Source organism: Typopeltis vanoorti, chromosome 5 (assembly GCF_054136105.1).
Source record: "Typopeltis vanoorti isolate ZY-2024b chromosome 5, IOZ_Tvanoo_1.0, whole genome shotgun sequence".
NCBI classification, from domain to species: domain Eukaryota; kingdom Metazoa; phylum Arthropoda; class Arachnida; order Uropygi; family Thelyphonidae; genus Typopeltis; species Typopeltis vanoorti.
The window spans coordinates 38,140,654-38,156,768 of record NC_143553.1 but is presented as its reverse complement, the minus strand read 5'-3'; the positions used below and the strand labels follow the sequence as shown (position 1 = coordinate 38,156,768).

The 16,115-nt window shown below is 34.3% G+C and overlaps 1 protein-coding gene across 3 annotated transcripts in view; it reads left to right on the top strand.

The window, feature by feature from the left end:
* The window catches only part of LOC150106324 (M-phase inducer phosphatase-like), a 349,715-nt gene that overhangs the window by 189,168 nt on the left and 144,432 nt on the right, over positions 1 to 16,115 (top strand). For all 3 annotated transcript variants that reach the window (XM_090392364.1, XM_090392361.1, XM_090392362.1), the window contains exon 8: positions 532 to 654. In XM_090392364.1, the coding sequence (XP_090248490.1) occupies positions 532 to 654 (123 nt within the window). The remainder of the gene's footprint in view (positions 1 to 531; positions 655 to 16,115) is intronic.

The window sequence follows — 16,115 nt, the reverse complement described above, 5'->3', positions numbered from 1 at the left end:
AAGTTGGTTAATAGGCAAAAAAAATGAGAAGATATGATAGAAACATTTCAGTTACTTAGAGGATTTTATAGATTGGTGCAGGAGAAATGTTTTAGCACTTGGCTGGATGGGGCGAAACAAGAGGTCATACCTGGAAGTTTGGTAAGAATGTTGTTAGGAGGGACGTGAGGACTTGATTTTTTCTCTTGGAGAGTGGTGAGTAAATGGAATGGCTTGCCTAAGTCAGTTATGAGTGCTTTGTCTATTAATAGTTCCAAGGAGAGTTCTTCCCATGATCAGTCCTAGGACTCCATGCAATAATAGTAATAAAATAATTGCTTTTGTCCTGTTCTTCACATGATGTGTGTAAAATGTGGAATGAGCTGTTGTTAGTTGTTATGGTGCACTTCCTGGAGAAGGAGGATCCTACTTGTTATAATTATCAGAAGTCAATCTTTGTTGTAGGTTTGACTTTTGGATCTAAGTTAAACATGAAATGTGAACAATAATTTGGATAAGTATTGCAACTTATGTAATGTTGTTTATTCACAGAGCTCATCTGTTTTCACTTCATCCTCCTCCTCCCAGAATCAACGAAATTTTACTGTGCGTAGCAGTTTATTTTCTGAGGAAGATACTGATGATGATGGTTTTTTGGATGTTTTCGAAAAAATTGTAAGTATTATTTAAATAGAAACATTTATATATTGTTTTCTTAATGCTATTAGAAGAAATTTTACAGGCATGTACAAAAAAAAAAGTAGTACATTTTAAAAATTATTCTTTGCATACATTTTTAGCACCTAAATGACTTAAGATTTCATAGAGGTATAGCAGGGAGAAAAATTCTCTTTCCATATAAACACTTCTCCCAGAAGCAAACCATTTAGTGAGAATTTGACTATACAGTTAAACTTTTAATAATAATAATCATCAGGATTTGAGTATTGATTAGAAAAACTTTGAGGCTTTTCATATATTTTATCATGTAATGCATCTTTTTGGAAGTTTCATTTCCCATGATCTGTCTCTTTGCAATTGAAAACTTGCTTAGTGTATCCATGCTCTTCTCTAATTTTTTGAAATGTGAAGTTTAGTAATATATACCCAGAAAAAATTTAAACAGACAAATAAGACCTAAATAATCTTTACAAAAACATGAAAAATCGGCTTCGAAGTCACAATTTTTTATGATCTCAAACAAGTACAATTTCAGTAGCACAGAACCAGGATTTTCCTCAAAATAAAATATGGGAGTTTTCACAATATCTCTTACATGATTCCAGTGTGTCAACAGCAGTGATTCACAAAAAAAAAAGAATAGAAATTTTGAAAAATTACATCAAACATAATAGTAGGGTTTCTCCTGCAGAAAAGTCCTGAAATAACATGCTATGCAAGGTTTGCTGCAATTGTTTAACCACATTAGAGCCATGCTTTGTTCAAGGATTGCCACAGTTCTCTGACTGTTAGGGTTCATTCATTTTGTATGGTGATTCAACAGCCGTGAGCCCCTTTTATGGGGAGGTATGGCACCACCTCAATTCCCTCCTATTTTTATCCAGGCTCGGGACAGGCATAGCTGACAATTCAGACCTATGGCTGGAGGGATTGTCTTAAGTATTCCTGACTGTATCCGTGTGTGTTAAGAGTGAAACCATGTTGTAGAAATACTGTGTTGTATGGAGGTCACGTGTAATTTTTTTTTTTGCCAAATAGATACATCTCCTATATTTCCATGACCACATGTTCAACATTAATTCTGATATTTTCCATCTTATCATAGATATAGTCCACTCTACTAACATATGCTGTGTTCTGGTCACCTAATAGATACTCACTTTTGAAACATTTAATACCTACTCTTTCTGAAGTTTCAACTTCCTTCCACATATCCTTTAATTTTCATGACAAATACATTTCACACACGCTATGCACGGCATAAAATCCCTCAAATTCAAATCGCCTGACAATGTTTTCTTTGCTACTATTGTTTTACCAAGCATTAATGCTATGATAACTATATCATATTTAAACAAGCAAAAAAAAAGTTTATTTACAAACTAAATAACTCAATCAGTCACACCCGTTGAAAACAAAAACTACAAAAAATTAATCTAATATTATCAGTTAATTATTAATAAATAGTTACTTATCCTTCTGGAGTGCTAACAACCTGAGTGACAACATGTTTCATCCTAATTGCACAGTATTTCTTCAGGTGTAATCATATAAACTAGAAGACAAAACATAAGGACTAACAAATGTGATAACTGGTATGCATAGAAGATACTAATGTTATTTTAAAATATTTCTAATTGTTCAGAACATTGTGCTTGTTTACCCATTCATGTGAATGAGTTTGGCTAATGAAGGCTGGGATGTACTCAGACAAGTAATACATCCTTTAGGATCTAATGCTGTTCCCAGACTCCTAGATTTTTCTCTCCATTGTATCATAGCAACAGTGTAATAATTCAGATTTATCCTATGAAATTTATTTGCATCATAACAGGCTTTTCACTTGAATATGGTGAAAAGTTGTAAATCAGACTTAAACTTGAATATTGACAAGTTAACCTATTAATATAATGCAAAAATACAAATCCTTTTTAAAAATAGTTTGATGTTCTCAAATTTTGCTGAATTACATAAATGTCAAGTAATCATCCCTTGCAAGTTTAGTTGAAAATACCAAGTATATAGGGATGCCAATAAATTTCTCATACTAAAATACAACGGTGCAAACATTTTTCTTGTTAATTATAAATAAATGTTTTTTTTTGTACTAAGTTTACCCTGCATATAATGAACAAAGTGTGATGTAAGGTCCAGCAAATCTCATTTTCAGTAAGATATCTCTTCCTCTCTCACTTTCCTTTGCTCAACTCAAGGAATTCCCCCCCCCCCCTCCCCAATTAAATTTTAGTGGTACAAACCTCATGTGCTTAGTAAAAAAAAACTTGAATAAATAATAATTGCACATATTTTCATCTAAACTTGAATATTGACAAGTTAACCAATTAATATAATGCAAAAATACAAATCCTCATTAAAAATAGTTTTTGATATTCTCAAATTTGGCTGAATTACATTTATGTAATTCAGCGAAATTTGAGAACGTTTCTTATTCAGCGAAGTTTGAGAAAGTTTCTGATATAGGTATGTGTGAGAGAGAGAGAAAATCAAAATATTTAAGAAATGTGGTTATTGATTAGTTGCTCATTTTGAGCATAGACAGGTTTTTTGAGGTTGAGATTGCAGTGCAAAAAAATGCCTTGCCGCTTTCTTCAAAAAGATGTTCAAATTTCTGGTTATTTCTGTGTATTGAGATTCATTCTAGAAGATCCTGTGGCTAGTATTGCTAATTCCACATTTAGATTTTTGGTGTTTTGAAATTTGGCCCATTTGTTCAAATTGGCTAAATTGCATTTACAAGGAATTTGGCATATCCAGGTAGTAATAAGGATTGTATCTTTTGGAGAAAGTGAACTTATAGCCAGAGGAATAGTGAGGCTGTGTAGCCTCGGCCATAGGCGCTAATTTTATATAGGTGCAAAAATTGAGTTTTTTTTTTTTTTTTTTTTTTTTTAGGACGGCACAATTTTCTTTTCTGGCCATAGGTGCCAAAATTCCTCACGATGTCTCTGCTCATAGTCTGTTTGTTATAGAGCATACATAATTTCTTAGCCAAACAGGGGCTGGCAAATACCATAATTAATCTTTCTCTGGTTTCCTTATTCCTTTCATGTTCATGGTGAAAGGAGCAACATTCTAGTAATGGGGTAGGCTTCTCTACTCTTAATTCTTATCTCCTGTGAGAATAAATCATTCATAAGTTATCATGGATCTCACAAGTACCAAAGCATATCCAGAATCGTGAGCACATTACCTAAGACAAAACAAAATGACACAATTTTACAAACTTTTCGACAAGTCAGTATCCATTGATGGATACTGACTTGTCAAAATGGAAAATGTTGCCCTTCTTTATCCAGAGTGGCTTGAAAGAGTGGGCAGATTCCACAAAATCAGTTCACAAAAAAAAAAAAAAAGAATGACACAACTCCATTTGGGTAATATATTCTTTAATATATGTTCAAAGAAACATTAAGAGCAACTTCTTCATGAAACATCACAAGTTTGGGGAATACTAATGAAAGTAATTCCGTGTCATCTACTGTGGCTCAAGATTCTCCTGCTTCACTTTGTTGCTTTGTTTACTGCCATTATCACTCTCCTAATTACAATGACCATGCTGACCTCTTTGATTATTTATCCTTAACGATTTGGTTCCTACAGTCTGATTATACAAACATTGGAATCTTCCTTGAAGACTTCGTAGTTCAGACTGGCTTCCTTACTTTAACTTTACACGAAGCTGAGAGAAATCCAGATTATTTGCCTGCCAACTGGAGTATCAGATAACCTTCGTTCTTCACCTTGGGATTTTCTTAATTAAATTTTTATTTGAGTATAATTCAGATCTCAGTTCTTCCCTTGGTGACTGACCACAACTTTGTCAATTTCATTCTCTACGGATCACCCATTCTTCACCTTGTATTCTCCACCTACAGTCTATGTAGATGGTTGAGGCAACATGCTCTCTCTCCAGGTGATTGTCTTGGGATCTCCATAACAAGGTGGAGAACGAAGAATTAGTTCATTTTCTGATATTATCTATCCAGGTGATTCTAGGTCACCCCTGGTGATTTCTTTTTACCTGAAATCAAGCCCTCTAATACTATTTTAGGTAAACGCTCTGATCTAGCCACCAATGATATTTTCTTGTATTTTGGCAGTGGAGCAGATTTTCCTTCAAACCTCATCAATTGTTACATGTGCAACATATGGTATCTTGAAAAGTTTACTGTAGCACTTCATCTCAAAAACCAGTAATCTTTTTTCATCGTCTTTAAGCATTGCCTATCTCTCACATCCATATAGTAAGACCGAGTTAACATCGATGAGATAGTCTTGTAGCTATGTTGGATTCTGAATATATAGAGATTTGAGTAATTAATATTTGCTTCAGAATCCAACATGATCTTCCATCACATAAGCTAGACTTGTAATTATTATTTAATGTAAATCGCTTGTTTATAAATTAATATTCATGTAACTACATCTAAGTTTTATTAATATTTAATTATTTAATCAAGGATATATATTAATAGTGAAAAGACTCTGTATTAAAATATTAAGTTTATTTTATTTATTGCTATGTTAATATTATAAGAATTTGTATTCATCATTTTAACTGCGTATTAATTGAAGTCTAAATATTCTTTATTTGTTCCTGTATGTAGAGGTATAACGTTGTGCAATACCTCAGTTTCATTAAATTTTGTTTTGGTTGTCATGGAGACATATGTAAGATAGCTAGCACGAGTTTAGAACAATGCGTGACAGATTAGTATTGAAGGGCTGGAAAGGATTTTAGTTGAAGAGAGCACGAGAATAATTTTGGCAGGAAGAAGGGATATATAAGCGAAAAACAGAGAAAACGATTCATTCGGATGGAATCAGAGGAGATTGATTCGGGGAATCAGAGTGCGATAACAGCGAGTTGGCGAGTTAGCTAGTAAGTTGTAGAACAACAAATAAAGCAATGGAAGATAGCAAGGTGACAACTGGATGACTAGCTATACTTTAGTTAGCATTTAAATTCAGGACCGACTTTTCAGGGACACACAGAAACTTGAAGCTTAGCACGGAGTAACTAAGAGAATAAGTAGAGGCAGCAAGGTTGAATTTAAATGATAGCTGTGTTAAGAGATATAGTGCCTACAAGATTAATTAAATGCCGGAAGTATAGGCAATTGTGCATAAAAACTTCAAGTTAAAGAATTACTGTGCGTTACCTTAGTTCAAGAGTTATTAGTAGAATACTAAATTGGTCAAGTGATGTCAAAGATAGTACAAGCATTTTGATCTGAGCAAGAACGTTTAACTATGTGAATTGCAACCGTTAATTTATTCAGTTATTACTAAGAAGATTTATTTTAATGAGTGTTGTTAATTGTTTTAAGTGTATACAGTTATAAGAAATGTTCGTATATAAGTATATGAACAAGGAAGATTACCAGTAAGAATCATCCAATTATTGATATTCCTATGCGGAGATATGTGTGCGTTTCTTCCTAGAATATCCCTATATTAACAGTAACTATTGCGGAGACGAGCTGGAGTATGGATTTAAGAGTGTATACTTGTGAAGAAGTGTTACTGCTCTTTTATTGTATTTGGAACTTAAGTAACAATGAGATATTAATGTAATTGATCACTGAGGAACTTTATGACATTGAACTTTATTAAATAATTAAATGAACTTTGTGAAGGCTGTATTTCAAACAACAGATTAACCATTGTCTGAGATAGTATGACAGTATTACCAGATGAGCTCAAATGTTTATAATACCTTATTCAGTGATTTAAACTAAGGTGTATAAATTGTAAGCCTAAATTAAATATTTGTTTTGTTGATCTAAAGTTGTATTTTGCCTGAATCTCTTTTACTGCACCGTTCATAAAATATTCGAACCAAAGCGGATGAATTATATACGTTAAATAAACTCCGCCTGTATACATAATAATAACCTATTAAGGGGAGCTAGGAATAAGAAAAGCCTCATTGACTATGTTATTGTTGATAGTGATGTTTTCTCCCTGGTGCAGGACACTAGAGTATACAGAGGATTTGAAAATGGAAGTGATCACTATTTAGTCTTGAGCAGGATAAAATTGAATTTCATATTGAAAAGAATGACATGTAAGAAAGTTTTAAAAGCGAATGAAAGTTGAGCAGCTCTCAGATGTGAACTGTAGACTAAAATACAGAAAGATTATTGAAAAGAAAATGAAAGAGTTTGAGAACAGGAATCAAACCTTGGAGATTCAGTGGCAAACTCTGAAGAAAACATTGATTCTGCCAGAGAGGCATGTGGTGAGGTTGTGTACAAGGATAAAAAATCAGAACTCCCTGGTGGACATAGGAAGTTAAAGAGGCAGTGAAGGAAAAGAAGAAAGCATATCAAAAGTTCCTGGCAAATAAGTCAGCTTTTACTCTTACAGAATACAGAGACAAATGTAAGAAAGCTAAACAGTGTGTAAAACTAGCTAAACAAAAGTCATGGGAGGACTTTGGCAAGAATATAGAAAATAAATATCAAGAAGGTGGCAAAATATTCTGGAGGTTGTTGAAGAAGCTTAGGAATGGAGGAAAGAGTGCTGTAAAAGGAGTTAGAGATGATAAAGGTGACATGAAAATGGTAGAAAAAGATATCCTTGAAATATGGAGTAATTACTTTGAAAAACTGCTAAATGAAACAAGCAGTGATGACAGCACAGTAATAAAAAACACTGACCAGGCATGCAGTCAGGAATACATATCCATACTTGAAGTAGAAAAAGCCATTAAAGGCTTGAAATGTAGAAAGGCAGCAGGAGTAGATGATATTCGACCAGAAATGCTGAAGTATGGTGGTATAAAAGTCTTACAGTGGCTGCACTGCATAGTTCAGAAAGCCTGGACAGAGGGGTGAATTCCTGATGATAGGAGTAGAGCTCTCATAGTACCCATATATAAAAAGGGAAATAAAACTGAATGTGAGAATTACAGAGGTATTTCCCTACTCAGTGTTCCTGGCAAGATCTATGCAAGTATACTTGAGAAACGGTTGAGAAGAATTGTGGAAGAAAAGCTTGGTGAAGAACAAGCTGGATTCAGGCCAAATAGAGGCTGTCAGGATCAGATCTTCACTTTACGACAAATAGTCGAGAAAGCATGGGAATATAACAGAGATCTGTATTTAAGTTTTGTCGATTTGGAAAAGGCATATGACAAGGTGCCAAGAGAGAAGCTATTCAATACGCTGCAGTTATATGGTGTCGATGGGGCATTATATCAAGCAATACTTAGTCTTTATTTGAGTTGTAAGTCAGCAGTTAGAATTGAAGGAAGTACAAGAAGATGGTTTAATGTTAAATCTGGTGTGAGACAAGGATGTACATTATCCCCTCTGTTATTCATTATCTATATAAATCACATTATGAAGGAAAGTGGTATTAAACCTGATATCAAAATTGGAGATATTAATGTCAGCTCTTTGCTTTATGCGGATGATGTTATACTTCTAAATAAATCCACTACAAGTCTGCAAGATTCTCTGACTAAATTCAATTGCTGTTGTAATAGATATGGTATGAAGGTCAGCAATAAAAAGACAAAGACAATGAAAATAGGCAGAATCATTGAAAATGTCAACTGTGTTGTGAATGGAGAACCTGTGGAACAAGTGAAACATTTCAGCTACTTAGGCACGATTTTTACTGAAGATGGTAAATTAAATATAGAAATAGACAACAGAATCAGCAAAGCTGGTATGGTGGGAAGTCAATTGAATAAATTCATATGGAATAAGAGAGAAATTAGTCGGAACACTAAATTAGCTGTATACAAGACAGTGTTCAAACCAGTTTTAACTTATGGATCTGAGAGCTGCGTCAGAAGTAAAACACTTGACCAAAGACTAGAGACCGCAGATATGAGAGTCCTGAGAAAGATTAGAGGCGTGAACAGATGGCATCAATGGCAATATCATATTAAAAATGAGGATATTAGGAAAGAATTTGACATTGTCATCTTCCAGGAATGCATTAGCAGAGCTAATCTCAGATGGTATGGTCACTTAAATAGAATGGGAGAGGAAAGATTAGCAAAACAAGTGTTCTCTGCCAGGTTGGCAGGAAAACGAACCAGAGGAAGACCAAGATATAGGTGGATTGATACGGTACAAAGTGCCTTAGACGATAGAAATATAAGATCTGATAATGTTGGAGTCTTGACAAGTAACAGACTGATTTGGAGGAAAATTGTAGATAGGAAGTTAGTAATGATGTAATTTTTTCATGTAGTACTGTCATATCCTGTACACCCCCTTGAGGGTACATGGCAGGAATTTGATGATGATGGGGAAATAGTTGAGAGTTGGTTTTACTTCAATTCTTTGACTAATTTAGATATAGAGTGGCGCAGTCAATAAATACAAATTTTCTCTATATTTGGATTAGAAATCAACTAGCAATTTATTTTTGTTTAAGAACATCGTAGTGACATACTTGTCGGATCCAAAGTATGGGTTAAGACGAAATAGGATCCAACAGCTAGCAGTATTTTATTCTCCTTCCAGAGAGGCTGTAATATCTGAAGGACAACAGTTGCTTTAGCAATGCGTGCTTTAATATAAACATCTTTACATAATTTGGGTACAGTTGTTTTTATTTTCATTATTAAAAGTAGAATAAGAGATATGTGGAGATCATTAATTTTTTAGCCTGTTTGTCTAAACAATATTAAAATGTAAGCAGAATGCAGTAATAGTGCATGTAGTTTTGCTATTGCTAGATTTGTAAAAAGTGTTAGGCCTAACCATGCATCATGTTAAATTGACTAATGGAAAGCACCATATCATTTAGCTGCAGAAAAGAAGTGAAATGTACATACTTTTTTATCCTGTTAGAGCTAAAACACCCAGAAATGTCTTCCTGTTGACTGTATTAAAAAAAAAAAAAAAAACTTTGCTTTCATTGTGCTACTCACAAATGTGCTGTCCACTATGATTAAACTTCTCTATACTGTTTGCAGTTTCTGGCTATTGTTACATCACTGCAAAGTCATAGTGATTGAAACCAGAGCATGCAAGACTGATATCAATAGAACAACTGAAAATGTGAGAAAAAGAATATACTAGGAAGAAATGTAAAAAAATTTCCGTAAGGAGAAATTGAATTTTTTTTTTTAACCAAATTTTCCTATGTATAAGCTAATTCACTTTTAGTAGTGGATGAGTTGTGAGCTTTTGCAATTAAAATGTGAAAGGAGAACCATGTAACTTGTTTATTGACTTGACAACAATTTTTTTATCTGCGACCTCCAGGGTGGGAGTCAAGGGCTCATCGAGGATGATTTTACCTCGCCCAAAACATCTGTCATATACTTATTAACATTAGATGCATTCACTCTAAAGGCAAACTATACTACTCACTCACACTGCTCTGTGAAAGAAAAATCCAGCTCTTATCCATTTCCCAACTACAAACACTACAAACAAACCCAGCTTACATAATACCTCCCACCCATGTTTTCTTTCCACCTTTCATATAATGAAAATTTTCATCAGATGATATCCCATAATACCCATTCAGAATTCCATAGACCTCTATCAGATCACCTCTTTCTCACAGCCTAAGGACTGAACCCCATTGTACACCAATGGTCACACCAAATCTGAAGATTCCCACCTGCTGTATACCAGTCTGTCAATCAGGCACTTATCCAAGGGTCATATTCAAAATCCATCTTCTCTAGTTTATGCAGTAGCCTTTCATGTGGCATCCCATTAAATGGCTTAGCAAAATCGAACAGTATCATGGTGTATCCATTCTCTCGATCCAACTTGGCTGTAAAACTGTTAGTAAATATGAGCAAAATGCTAAGACATGGCCTTTCTTTAGTAAACCTGGATGTACATTCCTGTGGTGTCTTTCGAGGGCTTTAGCTTAAGTTATATAACCATGTCAGAGGCTAATCTGAACATACTGTTAGCAGAACTGCTGATATTCCATCTGTCCCTATTGCTGAATTCTTATCTAGGTTATGCAACAGCTCTTCAACTTCATTGTCATGCACCTCTGACTGTTCATCAAATACAGTAGTAGTACTATGCATCATGTTACATATACCTGGTTGATATATCTTAGCAAAGTGAGCACTCATTAATTAGAGTACCATCTCCATTCAGTCAAGTTATTCTTCCAAATTCTTTTTTTTTGTTTTACTTGCTGCATAACGATACAACTTTTGGATTGCCTTTAGCCTATGTATGCAATCTCTTATTTTCATGATATTCCTTCTACGTAATCTTCTTCTTATAGATGTCTCACTTAATAAGGTTGCACATCAGTGTCACTCCCACTCTATTTTAAACTCTGGGATACAGTCAGATAGTGCCTCATTTAAGCAATTTTTCAAAGATTTATCATCGAGTAGAAAGGAAGGGGGCTAGAAAAACATTTCAAAATAATTATTCTTTGTGGTGATGATTAAACAGTAACAGTTGAACTTCAAGAGTAATCATTAATGTGATTGGTTCCTGCTTAAACAGAACTGAATACATTTATTGCGCTTTAATGTGAATATGTACTGTTTCCCATTTCTCTTGAAAACTTCTGCAAGTTCAGATTGTAGGAATTGCACTAAGAAATGTGTGCATTGACGTTTAGGGACCAATATAATCATTCTTTTGTGTCTACAGACAAATTTGTAGGTGGGGGGGGGAGCTTCATTAACTTTTAAGTTATGAAGTCCCCCCTCTGTATTGGTTTGATTTTTTTATATTGAATTCTGTACATAGTAAATTTCATGCATACCTGACATAATGATGGTAATAAAAAATACGTCATGGTGAAGCACCAGGTACCGGGACTGGGAAAAGATATTTATTTTAATATATCTTAGTTCATTAAAGCACTAATGTGAGATACTAAATGTATTAGTATAAAATGGTGCAATAGATTAGGATTAAGCTATAAACAGCAAATGCATCTCAAATGGCATTACAGTAATGCCATTTGAGAAGACCTTTGGGATCTCTATACTCCTCTGTGATCTGAGTACTTTCTCTTTTCTTGATCCAAACACTTGTTTTAACTGAACATCTGAAATGATCCTTGCAAGAATGAGGCCTTTCTGCATTCTGCACAAAACTTCAATTATATTAGAAGCTAGAAATTCAGGATAACTGAAATGGCATATAAGTCAGAAACACTAGACTTTTACACTTCGTCTGGGCTACACTCTGCAGCAAATAATCAAAAAATCCAAATGCAAAAGATCTTGCATCCAGCTCAAATGGCACCTCTCTGCTCGTTTGCTGTCCCTGTTGAATACAAATTTCTGCCCTTGCATGCTTTCATCTCTCACATCACCAAAGATATGGCTGACCTCTCCTAGCATTATTCTTCTCCTTTTCTAGCTCTTTTATATACCCAAGGAAATTACCTCCTCCTATATCAAGAAAAACTTGCAGCTTGCCTCCTCTGTGTTAATCCCTATGCTATCCTTCCAATTCTAGGAATTTGCGCTTTAGATACATACATTCTGTATCACTTATTCAAGAGCTGTCATACTAATTTAGCAACTAACAGCATCAAAGCAAGCTTTATGCAGTCTCAATCTTTAAAAAATTGGAAAAATTTTAAAAAGGGGAAAAAGTGCATTTCTGAAGTTTGATAGCTCATAACCACTTTTTTTTTGGAGTAATACCATAAAATTATATATCAATGGAAAGATAATTTAATTAAGAATGTAGCACAATAACTTGTATGAAGGAATTTTCTTATTAGAACAGCAGTTATAAAGAAGAAAAGTGAAACACATAGAAAAAATGAGATATGCAAGAATTCTCACAACGTGAGTTAATACTTAATTGGGTAACCTTTAGTGTTAATTACGGCCTTACAACGACTTCCCATAGAGTGAACCAAGTTTTTTAGTTCTGCATCTGTTATAATGTGAAACCAAGATTAAATTATTGCTTCTATTAATTGGGTTTTATTGGTGGGTTGTTTCTGACTAACAAGTTTCTTTAGTCGTCTGCATAGATTTTCGATTGGTTTAAGGTCTGGGCTATTCCCAGGCCATTCCAGCAGTGGAATATGATTATCTTGAAACCACTTTTTGCACACTGCAGCAACATGACATGGAGCTGAATCCTGTTGAAATATAAATGTTATCTCGGAAAAGATCACGTGCGGAAGGCTTCAGTTTGGGCTCAAGTATTTCATTTATGTATTTTGGAGCATTTATATTCCCATTAATCATGCAAATTCTGCCCACACCTTTTGATGTCATACAACCCCAAATCATAACACTAAATGCGTGTTTCACAGTAGGTGTAATGCAATCAGGATGCAAATCTTCTCAAATTCTTCTCCTTACATATTTTATGCCATCACTACCAAACAGGGAGATTTTGGTATCATCACTCCAAATAACACTGTCCCATTGTTCCGCCAGTTAATATGGGTTTTAGCCCAGTTTAATCTTTTCAACCTTTGTTTGTGAGAGATAAAAATGGCTTTTTTTGTGGAATTCTAGCATTTAGACCAAATTCCTGCAGTCTGCGCCGAACAGTCCTTGCACTCAACTTCGCATTGTATTGCGCCATTTCATCTTGTATACACCCAGATGATTTTCTTCTGTCATGAAAGCACAGTCTCTCAATTCTTCTATCATCATTTGCTGTTGTGCACCTTTTCCTGCCTTTACCAGTCTGGTTTTGTAGTGACTGATTCTGCGTATACCTCTTCAAAAATTTAGAAATGCCACCTTTGGTTAAGTTTCCACCAATTTTTCTTCTAATTTCTTCATAACTGTAGCCTTGTTCACTTAATAGTACTATTTTACATCGCTTTCTGGGTGACCAGTCAACTCTTTGCAGCATTTCTTTAATTTTATTACGTTTTACAAGCTCACTAAATGAAAGAACACACACAAAAAAAAAACCAACCAACTTGATAGGAATCACATAACACACTGACAAATATCCTCCTCTCAGCTCCAATACATTACATCAATAGCTGAATCCTACTGTGACCTTATTGGCTCATTGCCAAAACAAGATGGCACCTGATTGGCTCTCTAAACATTCATGCTCATTGGCTACATTTAAATGAAGGAAAGCTACTTCATATCAACCTAAGCAAATTGTGCTTCTTTTTTCTGGTTATTTGGTTATAACTTTTCATAGAATACAGATAATTGAGTAAACTTTGTTGCATAACATTCTTGATTAAATTATCTTTCCATTGATATATAATTTTATGGTATTATGCCAAAAAAATGTGGCGTGATGAGCCATCAAACCTCAAAAATACACTTTTTCCAAAAGGTTTCCACAGTTTTGGCCACTAGTGTACACTAAAGCAAGACTCAAAAATGAAGTCATTAACATCCAACTTCTTTACTACTTTCGAGGCTCACCAAGCCTCGAAAGTAGTAAAGTTTAAAAATAAAATTTGAATTTGTAGAAATGAAATTCACATTTCTGTTGCCCTTGATATTCCTAAGGCATTGTTATCAAGCTATTATCTTATGGCTCTCTACTACCCTTCCTTTTGTCACTTGTTCGCTGACAGTTAGGTTGGATGATTTCCTGCCATTAAGTTTGTCCATCAGTGTTGAAGTATTCGGGTTCTGCACTTTTACCCAATCTATTTCTTCTATACCTTAACCAATGTTCCCCGGGACACTTGTTCTGCGAACCGGTTACAAGAGTAGCCAAATACACCTTTTGAGTGTATTTGGCTACTCTGAATAAAAATGTCGAGGGAATTATTTTCGCTATAAAGAACAATTAACAATATTGGAAGAAAATATTTCAAGTTACTTTCCTTCCTTAAATACACACAATTATGACTGGATAAAAAAATCCATTTGACACAGTAGAGTTGTGAATTTTTGTTACAAAATTTTCAGCGCTCTCTCTGCAAGAGTACTGAAAATTTTGTTACAATTTTCAACATCATATTTGTGTGAGCTCGGTTTTTCAATATTAACCCATATAAAAACTAAAAAGCATGAAAGACTTACTAGTATAGACAGAGATGAGGGTAGCTATATCACATATTAGACCTGATATTGCTGAAATCTGCAAAAGCTGATAAGCTCAAGTATCATATTAAAATAAGTTCCATTTTTATAAAAGGCAATTCCATGGATATGTTTATTGTTAGTTTTATGACCGTAATGCTTTTGGTGTTCCCCAAATTTTTCTTATAATCAAAAGTGTTCCATGACTTTGAAAAGGTTAAGAACCACTGCCTTAACCCTTTGAGCAGATAATTAAAAATTCGTAACTTGTCTTCTGTCATAAAAATACATTGGGAAAAATTTGGGAAGGTTGCAGTGCTTCCTTGTAAAAACTCGAAAGCCAATGTAGATTTATTAGTGGTAAAAATTTGAATGTACACGTAGATAGATAGATAGATTTTTTGGGGGGAGGGGACATGTTGATGTGTGTGTACTGCTGCTTGAAGGATGAATTATGTGTAACATCAAATCCTGTCTATAATTTTTCTAATGATAGCATACTTTACTCACATTCTTCGTTTGAGAAACGTTGAAGTACTTCTCACACTGAAACTTCATAATCTTCTATAAGTCCTTAAATGTTGAACTCTTCAGCATCTCAAGTTGGAGGAGAATATCAGTGCTATTGAAGCACAATCCTGTCTTATTTCTTGGAAACAGTATCTTAATTTTATAATATTCTGATCTGCACTTAAGATTTTTTTGATTGGGTTAATTTTCCTGGCATGATGTTTCATCCATAGCCTTCTATCGGTTCCCTTTTTTTTCTCAAAACACTAGTACTATTTGCTTGCACATTGTCTAATACTTTATAAATCCCACCAAAAATATCTATCTTTTTAATGGGTATCTTTAATACGCAGTGCAACACCATTCTTCCATTTTCATCTTGTACAAAATCTTTCTGTTACCATTTATCTTTCATGGTTTCTGAGAACAACAGCCTTTTGACCGTAACAGTTGGTCTTCCGAAAATATTCTAATTGGATCGTTTAATTTCACTTGAATTTCAGCCCATTTCTTAATTGTCGAAAATGAAGGAGAAGAGTGCCCATAAAACTTTTATGACTTCGAATGAATTTCTTTTGACGTTAAACCCTCTTTTACAAAGAATTTTTTAACTGCACAATACTCAATTTTATCCATTTCAAGGGATATAGACAACACTTTTGCTTCAAACAGTTGAATAAAACAAACTACTTGATGGAATGACTTGCAATTTCACATGGATGCTTATGACAGATGTACCAACTTAGAAAAAAAAATCTTGCTGATAGTGTTGCCATCTATGGTCAAGGCCGAGAACTTTTCAGACCACCCTCGTCCACAAAAGTGTGTTAGAAATTTCATGCAATTAAATTGCAATTTATTTTTGGCAAAAGTTACAAAGTTTCTAAGGACGTAGTCAAGGAATTTATGTACAGTGCTTACAGGAAACTATGCAGAGAAATATTTCAGTATGGAATATTTCCACCCCAAATTG